The sequence below is a fragment of the Vanellus vanellus genome (assembly GCF_965231255.1).
Source record: "Vanellus vanellus genome assembly, chromosome: Z".
Taxonomy (NCBI): Eukaryota; Metazoa; Chordata; class Aves; order Charadriiformes; family Charadriidae; genus Vanellus; species Vanellus vanellus.
Window position 1 is genome coordinate 1,005,361 of NC_138908.1, and position 19,653 is coordinate 1,025,013.

At 40.2% G+C, this 19,653-nt stretch overlaps 1 protein-coding gene across 1 annotated transcript; it reads left to right on the forward strand.

The window, feature by feature from the left end:
- The first annotated feature begins 222 nt into the window (after window positions 1-222).
- On the forward strand, window positions 223-19,066 carry ELL2 (elongation factor for RNA polymerase II 2). Its single transcript, XM_082497673.1, has 9 exons — window positions 223-347; window positions 3,038-3,297; window positions 6,006-6,130; window positions 6,272-6,359; window positions 8,148-8,718; window positions 11,048-11,117; window positions 14,443-14,614; window positions 15,579-15,623; window positions 15,760-19,066. Exons 1-9 carry the CDS (start codon window positions 278-280, stop codon window positions 15,874-15,876), a joined length of 1,518 nt encoding a protein of 505 aa, XP_082353799.1. The 5' UTR covers window positions 223-277; the 3' UTR covers window positions 15,877-19,066.
- Window positions 19,067-19,653: the final 587 nt, after the last annotated feature.

Below are 19,653 nucleotides of genomic sequence, written 5' to 3' on the forward strand. Positions count from 1 at the left end.
AGGTAAAACTGATAGAATTTGGATGTGTGGAGATAATTACAAATATATTTACACCCTGGCTAGCTGTCAGAACTGGAAGATGCTTTTCTTCACCTGTTCAGACAGGTTTTAAAGTTCCTGACACAACCATAGTTCTAAACCTGAACTAGTGCTTGGGCTCACCCTTTTTCAATGTTTTTATAGTTCTGGAGCCTTGCAACTCAGTTGCCTGGGATCTATACAGAATAAAATTACAGTATGTGCAACAAGTGATTCCTATCTGAAGACCAGAGAGCGCATGACCCAGGCAGAAGAGGAGTTGCGCAATCGAAGTGCAAAGGTTATTAAACCTGGTGGACCATTTTTAGGTATGGTTGTATTTCATTTTCTACTAGATGTCTGTAAGTTTTCAAACTCAGTAATCTGTCTTTTAGCATACTCTTGGGAAAGGGTGTGTTCAGACATCTCAGGTGTAGGTAGCCTGCCTGGAAATCGGATTTGCAACCTCCTGTTCCTACATTCGGACATGAGCCTTTTTTTCCCCTAGAAAGCCTGCCAGTCCTTCCTTGGTCCCATATTGCTTGACTGGTTGAAATTTTGACCATTGAGGTGAGGCTTTTTACCACCCTATGCACTTTTAAATTCTCTGGTTTAGTAGCTAATGATGTGGTTTTGTAACAGCACTTTTGAGTATCTAAATGCTGTGCTAAAACATTAACCTTAACTTGTAATCTAAAAAAATTAACATTGAGGAAGTCTCATATACAAATTCATAACTTCAATATGAAAAACTTTGCTTTTCACGCTTACTAATGTTGATTAAATTTTATTTATTTTATGTCTTGGTCATTAATAAGCAACTATTACCACAAGGCCATGGTTTTGGTTTGTTTGCTGTTTTGGTTTTTTTTTAAAGTTTTAAAGTAAGGCGATGTTCGTGTATTCCCATGGATTTCATCATTTGCCACAAAACAAAAAGCATTTAGGTGGTGTCATTCATTATTTAACTGTTCTGAGTACCATTTCCCCGAGGAGCCTGGCGCCGGCTGCAGATAGAGGCAAGGTGAGCATCCACCCTATGGGCACACAGGCAGCGGCGGTGGTGCCCACAGCAGCGCGCTGAACTGGAGACCTCCATCTTCATTAAGTAAAACGGGCTCTCCCTTGGCTGTGGCTGCAGCCCTCCACCAGCATGGACATCCCTGACAGTGATGGTGCCACGCTTGCTCTGCCGCAGCTTACTGCAGGCAGCATCGTCACAACTCTTTGGAGATACAAAACCACGTGTGTGTGTGTGGCCGTGTAAGGGCGCCGGCACGGCTCAGCAGCAGGACGTGGAGTTGTGACTGCGTCCCCCATGTTGTCTAAACTGCTCTTTTACTGCAGCATGAGAGGAGAACTTAAGTGAATATTTAACACTAAATAAATGGGGTCTGAAAACTGGCAGTGGGACAGGTACAGTGATGGGGATACTCTTGTTTTTCATGCTGGCATTGGCAAAGCTCAGGTAGGACAGGTCTAGTTGCTGGTAGGGCATGGGGGGTGACTTTGCAACACGCTTCTTGCAGTACAAATTAGGAACTGGGGTTGTTAATCATATTAATGGTTATATTTTCACTTAATTTTTCTTTTTTACGTAATTCAGAGACATAACTTTAGGAGGTATTTTGTTTGCTGCTTACACTGTCTGCTGTGCCCCAGGTTTGTGTATCTACATTGAATTCAATTTGTCAAAAAATTTGTAATGTATTCAGTAAACAACAGGCAAGTTCATACTGTTCTAAAAGTGTAACCGTGTATGTTTGCGCAAATGGGTTTGTTCTTGAAAACCAGAAGAGCAAAGTCCAGGGAACATGCGGGGTGGAAAGGTTATAAAGGTTTGGCCTCCACTGCAAAATGGAAACAAATTTTTGCTATTTCTGAGGACAAGCAGTACATAAGCATAGCTCAGTCTCTGTATGTCTGATAGAAGAGAGCGAGGTCCAGATACTCTCACCAATACTCATTAAGTCTCCCTCATGTACCAAACATGAGTTGTTGGTTTCAGAAAAATGCCCAGGTTGTGCCACATCCTCTGTTGGATTGCAAACAATGTTTACTACAATGATTTTCTGTAATATTCTGATAAATCCTTTTTTTCTGTCTGATAGCAAATGGTATTTAAAAACACAGAGTAGAGAAGTTTGGGTCTTTTTCTGAAAAACTGAGATTCAGGTTGGGTGGTGTTATTTCTAAATTCTGGATGCATCGCTTGCAAACATTTGCATTGTTCCTCTGGTTGAGAAGTGCATCTTTTTATAGAGTTTGATCCAAAATGCTGTGCGGGCCATGTTTCAAAACTCTCTGGCATTCATCCCAAGAACTGTTACATTTTTGGTGTATTATTTCTGACAAACCTGGGCTTATTTAATAAGGGGGGGAACATTTCGTCCTAAAATATAGTGTAACTTACGGTAACTCAAGTGAGCAACCTGGTCTAGTGGGAGGTGTCCCTGCCAATGGCAGGGAGATTGGAACTAGATGATCTTTAAGGTCCCTTCCAACCTAAACCATTCCGATTCTATGAAGTGATTAACACCAAGGGTCGGTGGTTTCTTTAAGCAGTGATGCAATTCATTGTGTAGACTTGGTCTCCCAAGGCATTAATGGGAATCTTTTAGCTATATGGAAGATCTTTGCATCACACTTCAGAGTACTCTTCTAAAAAAACCCAAAAGCCTGATTTTGGGGTATTCAGTGCTTAAGCTTATGAACTGGAAAAAATAATAAAAGCACCATTTTTATATATAATCGGTAAAGTCTTCCTACCAGTATCACTCATTTACTAGCTTTTTTTTAATATTGAATATTTCTTTGTTAATGCCTAGCTCGATGCATCTTTACTACCTGTATATTATTATGGATCTTGAAATGCTAACTAAATACAGTTTTTAGAGTTTATCGGGCTTAGTAAAGTCTTTTAAATCAGCTTTCTTGTCTTCTCCTAACCTCCCATGTCACTCTTTCTTTTTTTTTTTTTTTTTTTTTTTTTTTTTTCCTTTTTGTACCCTTACTTTAGGAAAAAGAGTACAGGTCAGAAGAGTACCGCAAAGCATTCCAGATGCTGTGCCCGAGAGGAAGAGGCCAACACCCATGAACCCTGCAAATGTAATACGGAGGGTTCACACACACAACGCTGTCTCTCAGCGACCGTACAGGGACAGGGTGATTCACTTACTGGCACTGAAGAGTTACAAGAAACCAGAGTTACTTGCTCGCTTGCAGAGAGATAGTGTCAACCAAAAGGACAAGAATTCCCTTGGAACTATCCTTCAGCAGGTGAGATCTTTGGGCTTGTGCCAACATTTTTTACCTCATGCTATTTTAATCATAACTTTGAGGTGTGTTACTCCTGTATTTAAATGAGAAAATAGTAAACAACTTATGTAATGCTCCTTGTTTAAGTCTTTCAATCAACATTATACCGAGGCCCCAAACTTCAAGTCAACATGAAGAAAGGAACCAAATATTAAATAATTTTTGAGGAGTGTTTTTGTTGTGCTGCAATGGCAGACAATAATTAACTATTTCTAGCTTCATTGCTCCTAATGTCTTATTTTTTCCTCTCTCTTTTACTTGGACTGCTTAATTGAGAGAAACTGAAATAGTTTGTCATATTACTTAATGTTTCTTGCAAGGAGTTTGTGAGGACAAGTTTGGTAGTCACGTAGGTTAGTATTCATGTGAATGTGGTTGGTGGCCTGTAAATGGTACTTGGCTTCTCTTGGGATCTGTTAGAATTGCAATCCAGGAAAGCAAGTTCCAGCCAAATCATAAATGAAAAAGGTGGTGGTCCGATTTTGAGCATAGTGTTCCTGTGCTGTCATGTGGATTGTGTCTTTATCTTACTTGAAACCAGTTTGTATTCAGTAGCTTTTCAAGTGCTCCTTTGAGTTAAGTCCCACTTGTAGTTCTTTATCTTATCCATGAAAATTATTGGTAAGCCTATAATGTTATACGTGAAACTTTTAAGTTGTGTGTTCAAGAGCATCACATTAATTTTCTACTAAAACAGCTCAGAAGAGGCTTCTTAAAGTCTAGTAAGATGCAGTGGCTCCTCGCTTACTTTTTAAGTACTCTGTGTACCCATAAACTGTGGCTGAATTATGCATGTATGAATATGCAAAGTAGGAATATTTCCTATTTCTCTAGGAAAAAAGGGTTTTGGAACATATTAAGGTGAGTAAAATTCAACACTTATACAGCTTTGGTTGATCCCACACTGAGTTTTAAAATACTCATTCCTTGAATATGTTAAGTGTTGTTGCTTTGTTTGCCCAGTGCAATGGTAGGTTTTTTTCACTCTGAAGACACACAATTTAACAAGAGCCATGTTCTTAAATACAAGTTGAAGTAGTCGATGTATACTTTGATTATAAAATTCTAAAAGCACAGCTCCCTAGAGGATAAATGGTGCAAAGATTTTCTCCTGTCCCATTATGCTTGACAGTGTTTAAGGAGACTTTCTTGGAGTCTGTTTCCTGTATGTGATGTCAACTACCTCAGGCTACTGGTTTGCATTCAGAAATGGTCATGTTAGCAGCACTACCCCCTGAAAAGCATTGCTCGCGTTTTTCTTAGCTTCATAATGTTGCTTTTTTCTATGAATCTAAAATCAGCAGCCTGAGCTCGCTAAGATCTGCTATGCACAGATTTGCTTTTCTTGGAATACAGCTTTTAATTCTGTTTTTAACAAGTGAATTACTGTTTCTGGGTATCTTTGTTACTTTTAATTTTTTTCAAGTGGTGGACAGACAGACATGCACACAGACATGGATTAGCAGTATTTATCTATCATATTTTGGAGGAAAAAATAGGCAAAACTGAGAAGAGTGGTGGTGATGTGTTGATGAGTTATTCAGCATTTTGTATCGGGCAAATGGATGGAGACAGTTTTTCTTCGAGGTTTTCTCTGAACCGATGTCAGGTGATGAAGTCTAAACCAGCACTTAATGTGTCAATGGTCTCAAGGTTGTACTAGCTCGTTTTAACTTTATTAATATACTTTGTGTTTTTCTTAAGGAAGAGATAAACCCATTTTACTTTCAAAGGTATACAGCAAGGCATGCACATGACTTTCTCATGACAATGGTTTGCTGTAATGAACCCTCTGTCTGCAAAATGAAGAGTGCATCTGGGCCTGTGCCTTAACCGTTTTAGCACTATCTTATTTTCAAAATATAACTTGTTAGATACGAGTACAGTTACTTTTTTCCCCAGTTGGTGAAACTTTGATACGGCTTAAAACTAATGGGATAGATGAATAATTCATCCTTATACTAAAAAAAGTAGTTCACTGCCAGTTAGGTTATCACGGATGTTTGTTCAGTAGAAAGCTATAGTTTCTTGTGGCTCAGGCGCTTGCAAAAGAAAAGCAATTCTGTTTGTCAAGGCAAATGATGACATACTGTGGCCGTTTATGTGATGATGGAAAACATGCATTGTTCCAGGCACAGTCTGTGCTCTGCCATCTCAGTATAGCCATGTAAAATAAAAGAACAGCAGGTGTCCTCCTGAAGTTGAACAAATTTGAATTTGTATCTGAAGACAGTGTTCTTCAGTTCTTAAAAAAATAAAAATAAAAATAATAAAAAAAAACAGGCCTCTCAACCTATTTCATGCTATGAAGATTTGAAGTTTTGGCATAGTTTGCCTTGATTCTCAACACTGTGTTAAAGATAAGAAACCAGGTACATGGTGCAGAGAGAGGTTTTCATAGAGTGCGTTTCGTACTTGCTTGCAGGAGTTTGAGATTTTCTTCCATCCAAATTTCTACACCCCAAATTGACCACATTTTTTAAAATTGGTGTTCATTACATGAGGAGCTGCTTTGGTCTTCACATCTTCTTTCTTCACATCTAAAAAAACTGGAAAACTGGTGCGTGATTTCTTTTGCAGCTTTGATTTAGCTTTGCAGTACCAACCTTATGTCTGTAGTTTGCACTTAGGTATAATGAACATTTATTTTCTTAAATGTCTGCCTGTAGGTAGCCAGCCTGAATCCAAAGGATAATTCTTACACTCTGAAGGATTATGTATTTAAAGAAATTCAGAAAGATTGGCCTGGATACAATGAAACAGATAAACAGTCGTTGGAGTTAATACTTTCTAGGTAAGTTCAGTCGCTAGGGGAAGGGAAATAGCCATTTAAAAAACTTTTTCTGCGAAATGAATGTCTGTCTTCCCTATAATTAAAGAATTATGACATAAACATTTTTGCCTTGTAACCTGAAATGTTGGGTCATCCTTACAGAAAATTAAAGTCACCTCAGAATGCCACCAGCACCAGCCATTTGGAATCTTCTGTAACTTTTAAGAAAGATGCTCCATCAACTTCTCAGGTATTTTGTATTTTTTGCATGCTAATTACAGTGTATTAAGATTTATCACATTTTATATTGGTGTAAAAGCTGTGATGTGAAGCATTAATATTATCTTAACACAGGAAAAATTGAAGCATTTATTTCTACTTGGATTATTATATTTTTTTAAAGATGGTTGCATTGTCAAGACTGCAAAAAACTTATGGTCACATAGCTTGAAGGCCACTATATTTAGTGTTCTGTATTTCAGAATGTTTATTAATGTTTAATGTTATTAAAATATTGTCAAATATTCAGAAAAAAATAAACAATTCCTGTCTGTTCAGCGTTTTGTAAATACACCTAGATTTCTGACAGAGACCACCCTTGTTGTGTTTGAACAGCCAGACTGGTGGCCTAAATCGTAACCGTCCAACCATAGCACGTTGACCTTGCAGAAGCCCAGACTCCCCTGTAGAGTTTAAACTTGCCTGCTGACCTTCTTGATTACCCATTATTATTACACAACCCTGCACTTTCTGTTTCAGTACTTATAACTGTTTTGTATTGCCATGTGACTTGCTTATCTTGCTGTGCAGGAAGGTCTTCTAAAGACAAGATATGTATATATTTTTGTTACAGGTGATACGGTAGTTATAATACATAAAATATGCACCAACATCCTTGTGCTACTGTTTAAGTATAAAGCTTAGGAAGGTCTAGAATAAGGGTAAATTACAGTAGTGAGCCACTTGGAGTGATGCTTTTTTTTTTTTTGTCCCCCTATAGGCATCATTTAAGCACCCATTTTGGTTCAGGGTATCCCAGGTGTGAAAAGGCAGATCTGAATCAGCAGGTAGCACGTCTGCCTTCCCTCCGCCCATTCAGACTTAAAATGCCTGTGTCCCCTGTTCCTATCAATACAAGAGAACCATGCAAACCCTTTCAGAAGAAGCTTGGAAAACTCTGTATAAAAGGCATTACTTTAAGGAAAAGTGTTGATACTTTCTGTGGCTAAAACTGCATTTCAGTAAATGCAATTGGAATCTGAAGAACTTGAGAGCTTGTGTGTGTACAGCAGTAAGCTGGGAAGGATGGAAAATCCGAGATACTTGCATTTAAATAGAAGAGGGAGGGCACACATCTGTTTTTCCCTAACTTCCTTCCAGTCAGAAGGAGAAATGGTGCAGGTCCTAGGGACCTGCCTTTGTACACGCAGAATCGGGATTTATTTCAACAGGGTGGCACAGGGCTGTGCCTGGCACTCCTGGTTCAAGCTGCTGCTTGTACATCATCGCGAGCAGCGTGTGTTCGCTAGAGAGGAGGATGTGATCCAGCATTTCAGCTGGAGATCAGCTGGAACAACGGTAGTGAAACTGGGAGTTTTACTTATTCTTATCAGCATTGCACTTCTCGCACTCTGATAAGCACACTGCTGTGTGCTTCTTGGGGCTGCTTTAGTAGATGGCGCGGCTGTGTGACAGCAGAGGCTGACTCTTAACCCAGTATTTCTGAGCTGAAATTGGTACCTAAACAATACCGACCTGACCTCCTGGTTTTGGTGAAGCCTTTGATAGAGCAGCTGAAGAGAGTGTGTTTCTCCTTTTAGCTGTAGTTTTGAAGAACAACTTGCTAAATCATGATTAGAAACTAAGAATGAAATAAACCTTGTATTTAGCTGCAGTACTTCCTTGTTTGACAGCTGTTTTTAGATAAGAAAGATGTGTTTTCAACAATTGCCTGTTCAGAAATGCTCCTTTTTCAGAACAGGGGCAAAACTTAATTCTGCTGATTTTCAATTTTTATTTTTTTTCTTTATTACTACAGAAACGGCTTCTAAATTCCAATTTTATCAATCCTCTGATGAGCAAAAAGCAGAGGATATCTCACCTGACCAGTCAAGTCCACCCATCGCTCAGTGGCCATTTGCCAGCCTCCCGGGAGGAGGTGGCTGACAGCCCCCCGCTGCCTCCCCCAGCCCCAGCCGCCACTACTCCTGCTCCTCTGCTGCTGCCTCACACGCTCCCTCCCGCTTCCAGCCCTCCTCAAACCACCACCTCCAGCTCCCCCAGCACCCCTGAGGGGCAGGGGACACAGGACCTGCCGGTGAACAGCTTCAGTCAAAATAGCCGTAGCGCCTACAAGGACCAGGAACAGAAATATACCTCTCGGACTCTTTGGGGAATCCCGGCGCCCGCCGTGGTGCAGGGGGAACCTCCCAAGTCTGCAGGCCAGAAGCATGCGGTGTTGCACGGAAAGTCCAGGGACGTAAAAGAGCATAAGGAGAAGGATGAAAGCAAAACGCAGGACACTACAGGTGTGAGCAAGGAGGGGAGGCATCTTAGAAAAGAAGAAACTGCCAAGCTGAAAACATCCTCCTGTTCCAATTCAGGTGAAGGTATTAATACGCTGCTTCTATGAACTACTATGTGGGTAATGCTGGTGTAAAGGGACCAGTAAAACCAGGGACTGGAAGCGCCAGTGGTCTATTTTTTTTTTCACTTGCTCTATATTAATTGTCTTGCCATTATCCCTGCTTTATGGTCATGGAGAATCATATTGGTTTTCTGCCATTGCATTACATTGTAACCATTAGTTTAGAAAAACAAAACAAAACACAAAAAACAAGCTGGACTCGTTCTGCTGGATCCTTAGCTAAAATTAGGTTCATTTTTTAGAATTCTCACTCTGTAGTACAAAAATCATTAGAACAAAGAAATCTGAAATGGATTGCTGTAGGGCAGAAACTGGTTACAGGGAAGAGCTAGGTACTAGAAAAACCCAAGGAGTGGATTTTTTTTTTTTTGCTTCATTTCCAGTAAACTGGCAGTTCACTGAAACTTACTCCGCTTTTCCAATAGCAAGTTTTAAAGTCTGCACGGTGAAAATAAAAGCCCATCACACATACTTATTGCATACTAGTTTACTGAAACACATAGATCAGACATAAATGTATTTTGTTGTGTATCACAACACAAGGTTCATAGAACTCGGCCTTTTCATGAAAGGTCTAAAACCTACACAAATTGGCATGTGGTTTACTAGAGTTTTGGTTTGAACTGTGCTGTGAGCTCCACTCCATCCTAGGTGCAGAACTTACAACTTTGAAAAATGTAGAAATGTTACACACTTAAAATGGCATCGATAAGCTAAACAGAAATGCACAAAGAATACTTGATTTCTTAGCACACACGCGTGCACGCGCACACACACACTAGGGCAGAGTTCAGTCCCTTTGTTAAATCTGAGTGTTGTCTAATTTCAGAGGTTTGACTCGCAAATTAGATGTCAGGTTTAGCCCTTTTCTGTCACAGCCCGGAGGCATCTTTTGGGTATGCAGGGGGCCTCTTTGAAGTGTTGTTGTGCTCATAGATAACGGGTGCTTCGAGATGGTCTCTTCACATTTACCCTGGACATACTACACAGTGCCCACAAGGCTTGGGATTGCTTTGAAAATCTTTATGCTTGAATTTATAGACATGTGAGCATCTTTCTTCAGAAGCCAATCAGTAACAAAATTCTGAACAGTTAGGGAGGGAAAAATCTGTACTACATTTCAAATTGGTGCTTGAATTTTTGGAAATTAAATGCTCGCAGCAAAACTGTTCACATAAGTTGTATTGGACATACTGTGACAACAGTATTACTGTTTGCATCTCTTTCAAATTTAATTCCCACTTTTACACTTCTTTTTATACTCCTCCTATACCATGTAATAATTTTAATGTTAAAAGAATCAAGTAGAACATCGCATGATAGCTCTTTTCTCTCCCCATGATTTAAAGCTCAGGTAGCTTAGAGATTGGTAAGAATGATTGAGCTTTAGCAGAAATACCGTGTTTAAACAGTGGCAGTGTAAAATAATAATGAATATAAAAGATTGTGTGTCTTTAAGCTTGCCACAAAACCCCAGCTGAAAAGCAGAGAGATATTACCGAGATACTGAGCATTCCTTCCTGTTCCAGATAATTTTTCCTTACGGCAACTATTTTTCTTATTTACCAAAAAGATACGGGGTTCCTGAAATGCTCCTTTAAAAAAAGGGATTAGAGATTAAGTGTACTGTGCTTTCATAATGCTGTTTAAAAGCGCAAAAGAGCAATTTACAAGTGCAAATAACTTTCAAACCCCATATTGCCACGTTAATGAGGAGCAAGTCTTTGTTGCAGGTTATTGAAGCCTGAATGCCAGTAACCCGTATACAATGCTATTGACTTTCTTGCTTAGAAGAGTGCTGAAATTAAATTAACTTTGGATATCCGTAATTGGCAGGGAAGGAGGGATAAAAACGTGGCTTGAAAAGAACTTTAGCTTTCTACTCTCTTTCTCACTGGAACCTGATGTTGTAGGGGGGTGGGAGTGTGTGTGTGTGTGTGTGTATATATATATATATATATCAAGCTATCTTCATTGTGCAGCTACATCTGTCGCTGCATGACTTGAATTACTGTGCAGATGCCACATCGTATCTTCAAATAAGAAAAAGCTGACCTCGGGTTAATACTGCAGTAGTGCAGAACCCGTAGAATAAAGTAGCTGTGCCCTCTTTTTAAATCCTGGTACTGCCTACTGTGGAGAAGGTCGTGTGAGCCCTATTACTAACTTACAGAGCTTATTCCAAATAATTTACTGTGAGGATAAAACTCTAAAGGATTTTTTCAAGCCCATCAGGTTGGCTATATTAAAAATTTGTTTATCGCAAGTGTCAAAATTCTGCTTTTCTCTAGGAGTTAAAGAAACTTGCACTGCCTCTACAGATTCTCCTTCATCAACAAGTGAACAACCAGACTACTTCATGTGAGTAAAGTAACAATTAAGCCTCTTATTGAAGCGGTTGAAAAATCACCTATAAAAACTCTTATTTAGCTACAAAATTAAAAAATTGCCAAAATGTAATCTTAGAATGATGACAAGTTCCTTTAAGTCATCCAGCTGTCTTCGAGTATCTGCAAGTTTTAAACTCTGAGGTTGTCCCTTAATTAGTGCAGGGGAAAAGGAAGTGTTAAAAAGAATTTTAATATACTTTAGAGGAAGACTTGAAACGTTTAATTTCATTCTTCTTCAAGAGCACAATAAAAAGGAATATGAATGAGCACCATTTTCTTTTTAGAGGTGAGGCAATACAGGAGGAAAGCTGAACGCTAAAATACTGAATACATAAATTTTAACATCTTTCCTGTGTTTTCACTTCTGAGTGCATCTCAGCTGGAAAGGTGGGGAGGGAAGATAAAGTCCAGCATGACAAACCCTACATATAAGCTAACAGGAGTTAACTATCAAAGCTATTTCTAAAGCTTTGATGTAAAATGGCCACTGACTGACTTGAAGCTACAGCAAAATATCCAATTTGGTGATAGAATTGCACACAAAAGAGCTAGAGAAAATAGAAAAACCTCAATTCAGATTTTAAGTTTTAGCTGCCTGATTTTGACTACAAAACAAGGTAAAAATGCTTTAAACTTATGTGTGAAATGTTACATATTTACAGTGACTGGCATATGGCAGTATATAAAATTACAGAAGGACTTCCCACTAAACTTAATTGTAGCTCCTTAACAAGTTGTCAGACATTACATTAACATTCCCAAAAGTTAAAGTTTACCTGCTGTATTCATCCATGACAAATATTAAAGAACTTGCTTTAAAATGAAATAGCTCTACTAACAGAATCATTTGGTTGCCTAAATACTTTTTTAGAATATTAAAAGTTCTATCGGGAGGATTTTTCTTTGCTGTTGTAAAACAGAGAAATAGCTTCTGCAAATGGCCACTGTCTCGGCTTTTCCACCACTGTTTCAAGTTGGAGGGTAGCTGCAGTGGAATGACTGGAATAATTTGGTCAGTGCAACCTGAATTTCTAATAAAATGCCTTTCGGGGGCAGGGGTTGGTGGTGGGCACATTAGGGAGTAATCTGAAGCTCTTTCTTCAGTTGGAAGGATGAGTTTGAGAAGGTTTTGATGTCCCTTCAGTGCTCAGAGCTGGAATGAGCACCATGGTAGGCAACGCCAGGAGGAGCCTGACGCTCCCTAGCAGTGCAATTGCGCAGCGTCAGCCGCAGCGGTGGCGCTGACCCTTCCCTGTGTCGTATCTGCAGTGCAGGAGGGGAGGGAGAAGTCTCTTAAAATGCTGCGAATTGCCAGGTTCACCAGCTTCAAAGGAGTAGCGTCAGCAAGGGAGGTCAGGCCTCCCCGTAGCACCTGAACTTAGGCGCATCTTCCGTATGCGTTAAAGCAGATGGCATGGTAGCACCCTGCGTTGTCTTTCATACAGTAAGTGATGCTCCGTGGAAAGACTGAAAGTAAGTCTGGCTCTGCAGGGAGACAGTTTAGTGCCTCACGTGTTAGACTGAGAACTCAAACCCACGTTCAATACCCAGCCTCTGCTGGGTGAAAACAAATAGATTCAGCTCTTTGATGTCTGCTTCCCAATGAGCTGAGGGCAGTGATACTGAGGAGTAATGTACGTGGTTATTTGATGTAATCTAATGTTACAGTTGGATGCTAATAGCCATTGCTAAAAGTTAAAAAAATGAAACCAAAAGAAAAAAGCCTTCATGCAAGATTTCCTGAAGGTTGGTTTAGTTCCGATTAGGATTAAAAACTTTAATGAAGAATTCTCGGTGAAAGGAGCAACCTCTGGAACAATCTCACAGATCATCTACAGGCTGTGGTGTCCTGGAAAAAAATTAGGTCGCAGTATTTCAGACATCTGCCTGATCATGACAGAAAGATTGAAACCTGAGAGCACCCGCTATTTGATCCAGGTTAAAGGGCTTCGGTAGCTTATTCCTGCTTCTCTTTGTGTCTCTAAGTGCTACATAATTCATGAGTGTAATCACAGCTTTAGCACAAAGATACTTTTCATCTTAAAGATTATAAGAGTAAAGGAACTTTACTCATATAAAAGGTTGCCTTTTAAGCAACCTTTAAGCAAAGCTAGAAAAACAGAACAGATCTATGTTTTTCCCCACTTCTGTTCTCATTTATTCCATCTCCATGCACTTACATTGCGAATGCTTTCCTGAGCTCTTGTCCTGTGCTAAGACGCTTGCTGTGGGATGGAACTGTGCATAAGCCAGCACTGCCCACTATAGCTTCACAGGTGGCTTCCAAAATGTTGAAGGGTGTTTCTAGTTTTCTTTTAAAAACTGTCTAGCACTCTGATCAGGTGCATCTGGCCTGGGACACACCACTGTCCTCTGTGTTGGTACACACTTTCAACTTGTTAAATTTTTACTGCATGTTAAAATTAATCTAGGGATGAAGTGAAGGATTTGTCCCCATGTGGAGGTGCCTGTGTTGTCCAAAGAGAACCAGGTCTTTAGGCAAGGAGGGCCAGAAGTATTGGTGTGTGACAGTGGTGGGAAATGGTATCTACTGCTCACATTGCCACTTTGTCTTGGATTTGCATAATGAGCTTGTTAAATCCGCTCGTGTTGACTTGAGGGAGAGGGGAATGAAGAAAGTTTCAATTGCATCAGTGGCTTTAAGCATTTATGGGGTTTGCCTCCCTTAGGAGGTGATGTGATGGGGTTGGGTTTTGTTTCAGACTTCTCTGCCGTTTGTTTTTGTTGCTCTATTGCAAGTGCCTTAGTTGAATGGACAGCGATGGGAATGGTGTTCACTAAAATAATGAAATTTTATTATTATGCTTTGCTGTTAGATAGGCACAAACGTAGCCAAAAACCTAACTGGAACCAACTCCATAAATGCAATCCCTTCCAAAAATGTAATGAAAATGAACTTTCAAAAGTAAATATAACTTGATTAATCGGTCCCTGCATGGAAGGAGATTGTGATCTAGCAGCTTCTCTTCTCACACTGAAGCTGATGCGTTTATTGGTCCTTCTATATTTGAATGATTGCTTATGTTTTCTAAGTATGCTACAATTTTTTTTTGCACAGCTTCTGAATAAAAACTCTAAAAGGTAAAATATTAGCAAATAAGTGTCACGAAGATATGGTAGATTTCTGTAACCACCTAAATACATCCTCTTGGAGTATGTGTGCTTACACGTAGAAGCAGTCTGTCACATAGTCAATAGACTTAAAGCTTGGGTGTCCACGCTTGATATTCACCGTGTCCTTGGTGTAAAATCACGTGTGCTTATTTTTCCATTAGAAAATACATAGCTATAGTCTCATACGAGCAACGCCAGAGTTACAAGGATGACTTCAATGCAGAGTATGATGAATACAGGAACTTGCATGCTCGGATAGAGCGCATCACCAGGAGATTCATGAAGTTTGATGCACAATGGAAGCTTCTTTCACCGGGGTCCAAAGAATATCAGGTAAAGAAGGATAAAATTCTTCCAAAATTCTGCATTTTCAGCATAGGCAGACTCTTCAGTATATTTATCTATTAAATTATACTGATGTGGTTTTAAAAGACTTGCCAGGTTCAATGTCTGAGACTGAGTAACCAGTCGCATAGCTGGCATTACCGGACTGGCTGAGACTTTGCCGACCGTCTCCGCGTGCTGGTGAGGTGAAGGAGACAACTTACACAGATGGGGGAGAAGATTGGAAGCGCATGTAAACCCACAGCCATAAGCTTTCCTGACACTCTGTTTCCCATGATTTTATACACTTAACTAAACCTACAGCCACAGCGTACTTGTCTTCCAGGTGGCTGATCCTGGCTACGATTTTAGCGGAGAGGGATGTTAAAAACATGATAATTCTGGCTTTCCAACCCGGACTTCTCTGACTGGACTTAAAAATTCCACATGTTCACTATCAGAATTCCTTAATTCCGTGTGCATGCTGAGGAGTTTTGGTTGTCTTTTATTTAGTTTTTTGGCAGACTGCAAATGTATTTGTGACCAGAAGTATTTTAAAATCCCTGCTCAGTCAGACAGAGGGAAACCTTGCAGAATTTGCATGCATGCTCAGACCCTGCCTGGGCTAGCTCTGATTTTTGAAGCTTGACAAAACCCTGCAAAAAGTTGTTCAGCTCTCAAACTACACTTGTCTGAGCTGTCTGTGAATGCACAGCAGCATGAGCGACTTCTCAAAGGGAATCTTCAAACATACGCTCCTTTTGCTGCCTATCTACAGGTTTAGTTGCAGATCTGGAGTGATATGGGGGAGGGGGATGGATGTTTATTTTCGCAATGCAGGAGAGTGGTGGCTCATGGAGAAGAAAATATCTTGAGTAAAAACTAGTGTATTTTAAGTGTTTTATGTAAATTTGCATTTTCTGGTATTAGTGGAATGTTCTTCATATTGTCTTCATGGTTTTTTCTCTTGAAGATCCTCCATGAAGAAATCTTAGAAGAGTATCGAAAGTTAAAACAGGTATGTGTAACACCGGATTTGTGGGAGGTAGTAATCACTGAAACTGGCTCAGGGCTAGCTTTAAGCAAAAGACATGAAATACTGCTCTGCAGAAATGTTTTCCTGCCCTAATTTTCTTTTTATCTTATTTTTACAGTCTAGCCCAAACTACTATGAAGAGAAGTGTAGATGCGAATATCTCCACAACAAGCTGTCTCATATTAAGAGACTAATAGGGGAATTTGACCAACAGCAAGCAGAGTCATGGCACTAGTCTTCTGCTTTATCCAGGACATGTGAATGGACTGACGCTTATTTATTTAAAACTTAAGATTAGTTACTCTAAGATTTTAAAACTTGGTATTAAACTTTTGCATTACAGAAGTTTCAGTATTAGCAAACTTAAGTTAACTACTTTTATTATTGTTGATGTTGCTTATATGCATCTTTGAAGCTGCTTTTTCTGGTCCCTTTTTTTCTTCAAGACTTATGTTTGTTCATCGAAATAATTTTATCAGTAGATGCTGGGGACCCAGTACCTCTACTATGAAGTTGTGCACATTTTAAGAAAATATTGTAGCAAATCGAAATGCGTTTGGTTTTAAATTGCACGGCTGTTTTCTGACCTTTCTTGTTAATGCACTCTTTGCCTTAAATGGTAGAAAGTTTAGAAATTTGCACAAAAAAAAAAAAAAATCACATTGTTTTGGAGGGTTAAAGAGGCAAGTGTATGTGCTGTATACAGCCCATTTTCTTACAAGAGAAACTCACCCCTGCAACTTAAACCCCCCATTGCAGTGGTTGCCTTAAGATGTTTGCTTGTGTATATTCAGTGTGGTTAAATTATTAGCTACACTGCTTCCCACTGTGCCGAAGCAGCTGGGAAGCACGACGTGGCCTACCAGTGTCTGGAAGTGTGCTTGTACTGTGTGTGTGTGCAGGAATGTATGGATGTGAGCATGCGTGATGGGGAAAAAAAAAAAAAAAAAAAAAAAAAAGCTGCTACTCTAAGTACACCAAATGCTCTGGTTAAAACAACTGAAGAGTGTTGCTATAGGTTTTTCCTATAAAATTGTTACTTCTATTGTGGAAGATGAGAGCATTTCCATTTCAATAGTTTGTCAGCTTTAATAATGGGTAGATTAATACTTTACAAAAATGAAACAGGTATATACTTTTGGGGCAAGATTATAAAATTAAACATGTAGGTTACCTATTTATATACTGCTATAAAGTATTTTTTGAAGAGAGACATATTAAGAAGCTATTGCCTACATGAAATATATATTTAAAGATTTTTGTCCTGGGTGCCAGGAATATAACAAAGAACAGATGTATTTAACTATAGAATACTGTGATCACCAAACAGCACAAACTTCCATTTCAAGCTTTTTTTTTTTTTTTGGTTTATTTTGATGTAAACCATTGCTTACTTTATCATGTGAAAACACAGGTTATTTGGTCAAAATTGAGTAAAATCTTTGTTTGTCGTACTGTGTTTGTCTTTTCAAAATGCTGCCAATTGAAAAGGGAAGCATTATGTTTACAAATCTGATTTTGGAATTTTTGCCAAAATTTTGGTAGTACCGCTGATAGATTTTTATCTCCAGCATCAAAAAAACCCAACCCTGTTGTGTATCACTGTAAAACTGAAAATGTTTGATTGCCAGAAACATGCATTCACGTAAAAGGTAGCGATTGAATTTTTGCCTTAAACTTAAGGGTTCGAAGATGTTGCTTTCATGGAGATGGAATAGCAAGCGAGGTGCATCCCTTCCTGCAGCATGACAGCAATATTTGTGTTACTTACTTGAGACCAAGTTGACTTTGGGTCCACTGGGCTAGTACAGTTGGTTTTGATTCCACATTTCAAATGGCAAAATGAAGAGAAGACTTCTTGCTTCCCGTTAAGAGCTGCATTCTACTGGCTTTTAACCACCGCATTCAGTCCTGAGCGTGCAGACGCGGTGGTGCCCGGGCGTAAATGCCGGGGCTGTTCAATTCACTGCAGTTCCGCTGCCGCGGCACTGTGTGGTTAGCTTTCAACCTAGAAACAAACTGGCTTTTCAGGTTAAAATAATGTGAAGTTCCTGATGTTGGGACCCATTTCGGCAGGTCAGTGCTCTTTATCTAAACTGCGTGCCTGGATCTGACGTTGACTGCCATTGCGGGACGTGGTGTTGGGATCACTCGTAGTGCTGTCGCCGTGTAACCGAGACCCAGTGCAATGAATCGATTCCCCCCGCCTTGACCATTGACTTGTACTCGCGTGCACCTTCTGGTTTACGGGCTGTGTATGTGTTGCAGCTGGAGGTTCGTGCTACTGCAGAGGTCCAGAACTGCATATCATCGTCAGACCTGACAAGCTACTGTAAGGGCCTTAATTGAAGGTTTTGCCCGTTTGCATTGAGCAGTTCGGAAGCCTTGCAAGTACGCCCGACAGCCTGTGTGTTGCAAAATAGTGCTGTAAATCGTCACACCTCTCTCTTGTTTCCCTGGGGCTGATATTCCTGTTCGGCAGACGTTGAGAGCCCACTCAAGTGGAGCCTCTGACTGTATTTTTGCCTTTCCTGTAAAACTGGCCGGCTCACTCGGAGAAACAAACACTGCACGTGGCGGCATCTTGGCTGGGGTTACACTACTACAAATCTGAAGCAAATGATTGATGTCGAGAAGGGGCGACTGTGCAAGTCTCCTTCGGAAACTGTGAATCTCACTACAGTTGGTAAAAAGTACGCGGTCAAAAGGGAGGCAATAGCCCTTTCCAGTTGGCTGAAACAAGCACAGGGTTAGGAGGATTGTTTTCCAGTCTTGCTGGGGTTTGAGGGAGAAAAACTGTGCCCAAAGTAGTTGCAGATATGCTCTAAACTGTCACTTGAAGCAGCTGACTTAACTGCTTTTAGGTCTTCAGGTCACCTTGTCAAGTATCAAAAAAAAAAGAAATACTGAAGTCTTTTGGAAGTGTTTGTAAAACACATAGACAAGTCTTGGAAGCAAGTTACTTCAGCAGGTTTCAAACAAATTAGGTTAAAGTGTTGATATTGTAACTTTTCTTATTTGTTAACCTTTTTAAAATAGTAATATTATGACCATTATTTCTAGATATGTAAATGTTGTTTCCTGCAAAGACCTGTGGCTGCTTTGAAGTACAGTTCTTTTCATAAGTTTACTATCATTTGTTTCTGTACCTGACGGGGGAGGGATGTGGCCAGCAATTTCATAACCTTTTGGGGAAGGGTATGAAATTGATTAAGGGATGACAATATTTGTGAACATGAAGGCTTACAAGAGGGCTGTGAATCCCCCTTTCTGACTGTGAGAGTATTTTACAACTTTTTCAATTGTTTCCATACAAACTGTATTAAGACTCTGTACGTGAAACATCCTGGGGCATTTTGTTAGCGAACACTTGAGCCATTGTTGCCCCTCTGTTCTACATCAATTTAAGTTCAATAAAATCTTAACTTTGCAGTCTTGGGACTTTGGTCTCTCCTTGTGTGGGTGCCAGGGGGGTGTCCTGCATCCCTGCAGTGCAGCAGTGCAGCGCACACCACCGCGGGGACTGCTGCTGCTGCACCGTGGGAGCGCGGGGTGAATGCTGCTGGTGTGGAAGGGGCGCCTGGGCGGTACGTTGCCACGCCGTAACGTCCCGCTGCTGATGGGCGAAGCGTGCAAGAGTGCTGCTGCCCGGTGTCGGCAGGGAAATGAGAACGATGTGCATTCAGGAGGTGATTTGTGGTTCCAGCCTGTTGGAGTGAGCGTGCTGCTTCAGTGAGAGCTGAAAGCAAACGCACGCAGGTATTTTCCCTGCAGGTTGTCCTCCGTTTCTCACTGCTTTCCCTCTTAATTCAATGCCGCACCTCTTTCACTTGCCTTTCCTACGCTGGCAGATGAGCTGCATTCCTTGTCTTCTGGTGCTGGGGTCGATTTCTAACCTGAAAGAGCAAAATGTTCACATGCTAATTTGCATTTTCTTGTTTTTCTCACTCTTCCAAGTTTTGGACTCCTGCCTGTGCTTCTTTATTGCAAAGCAGAAGGCACAGTCCTGGCA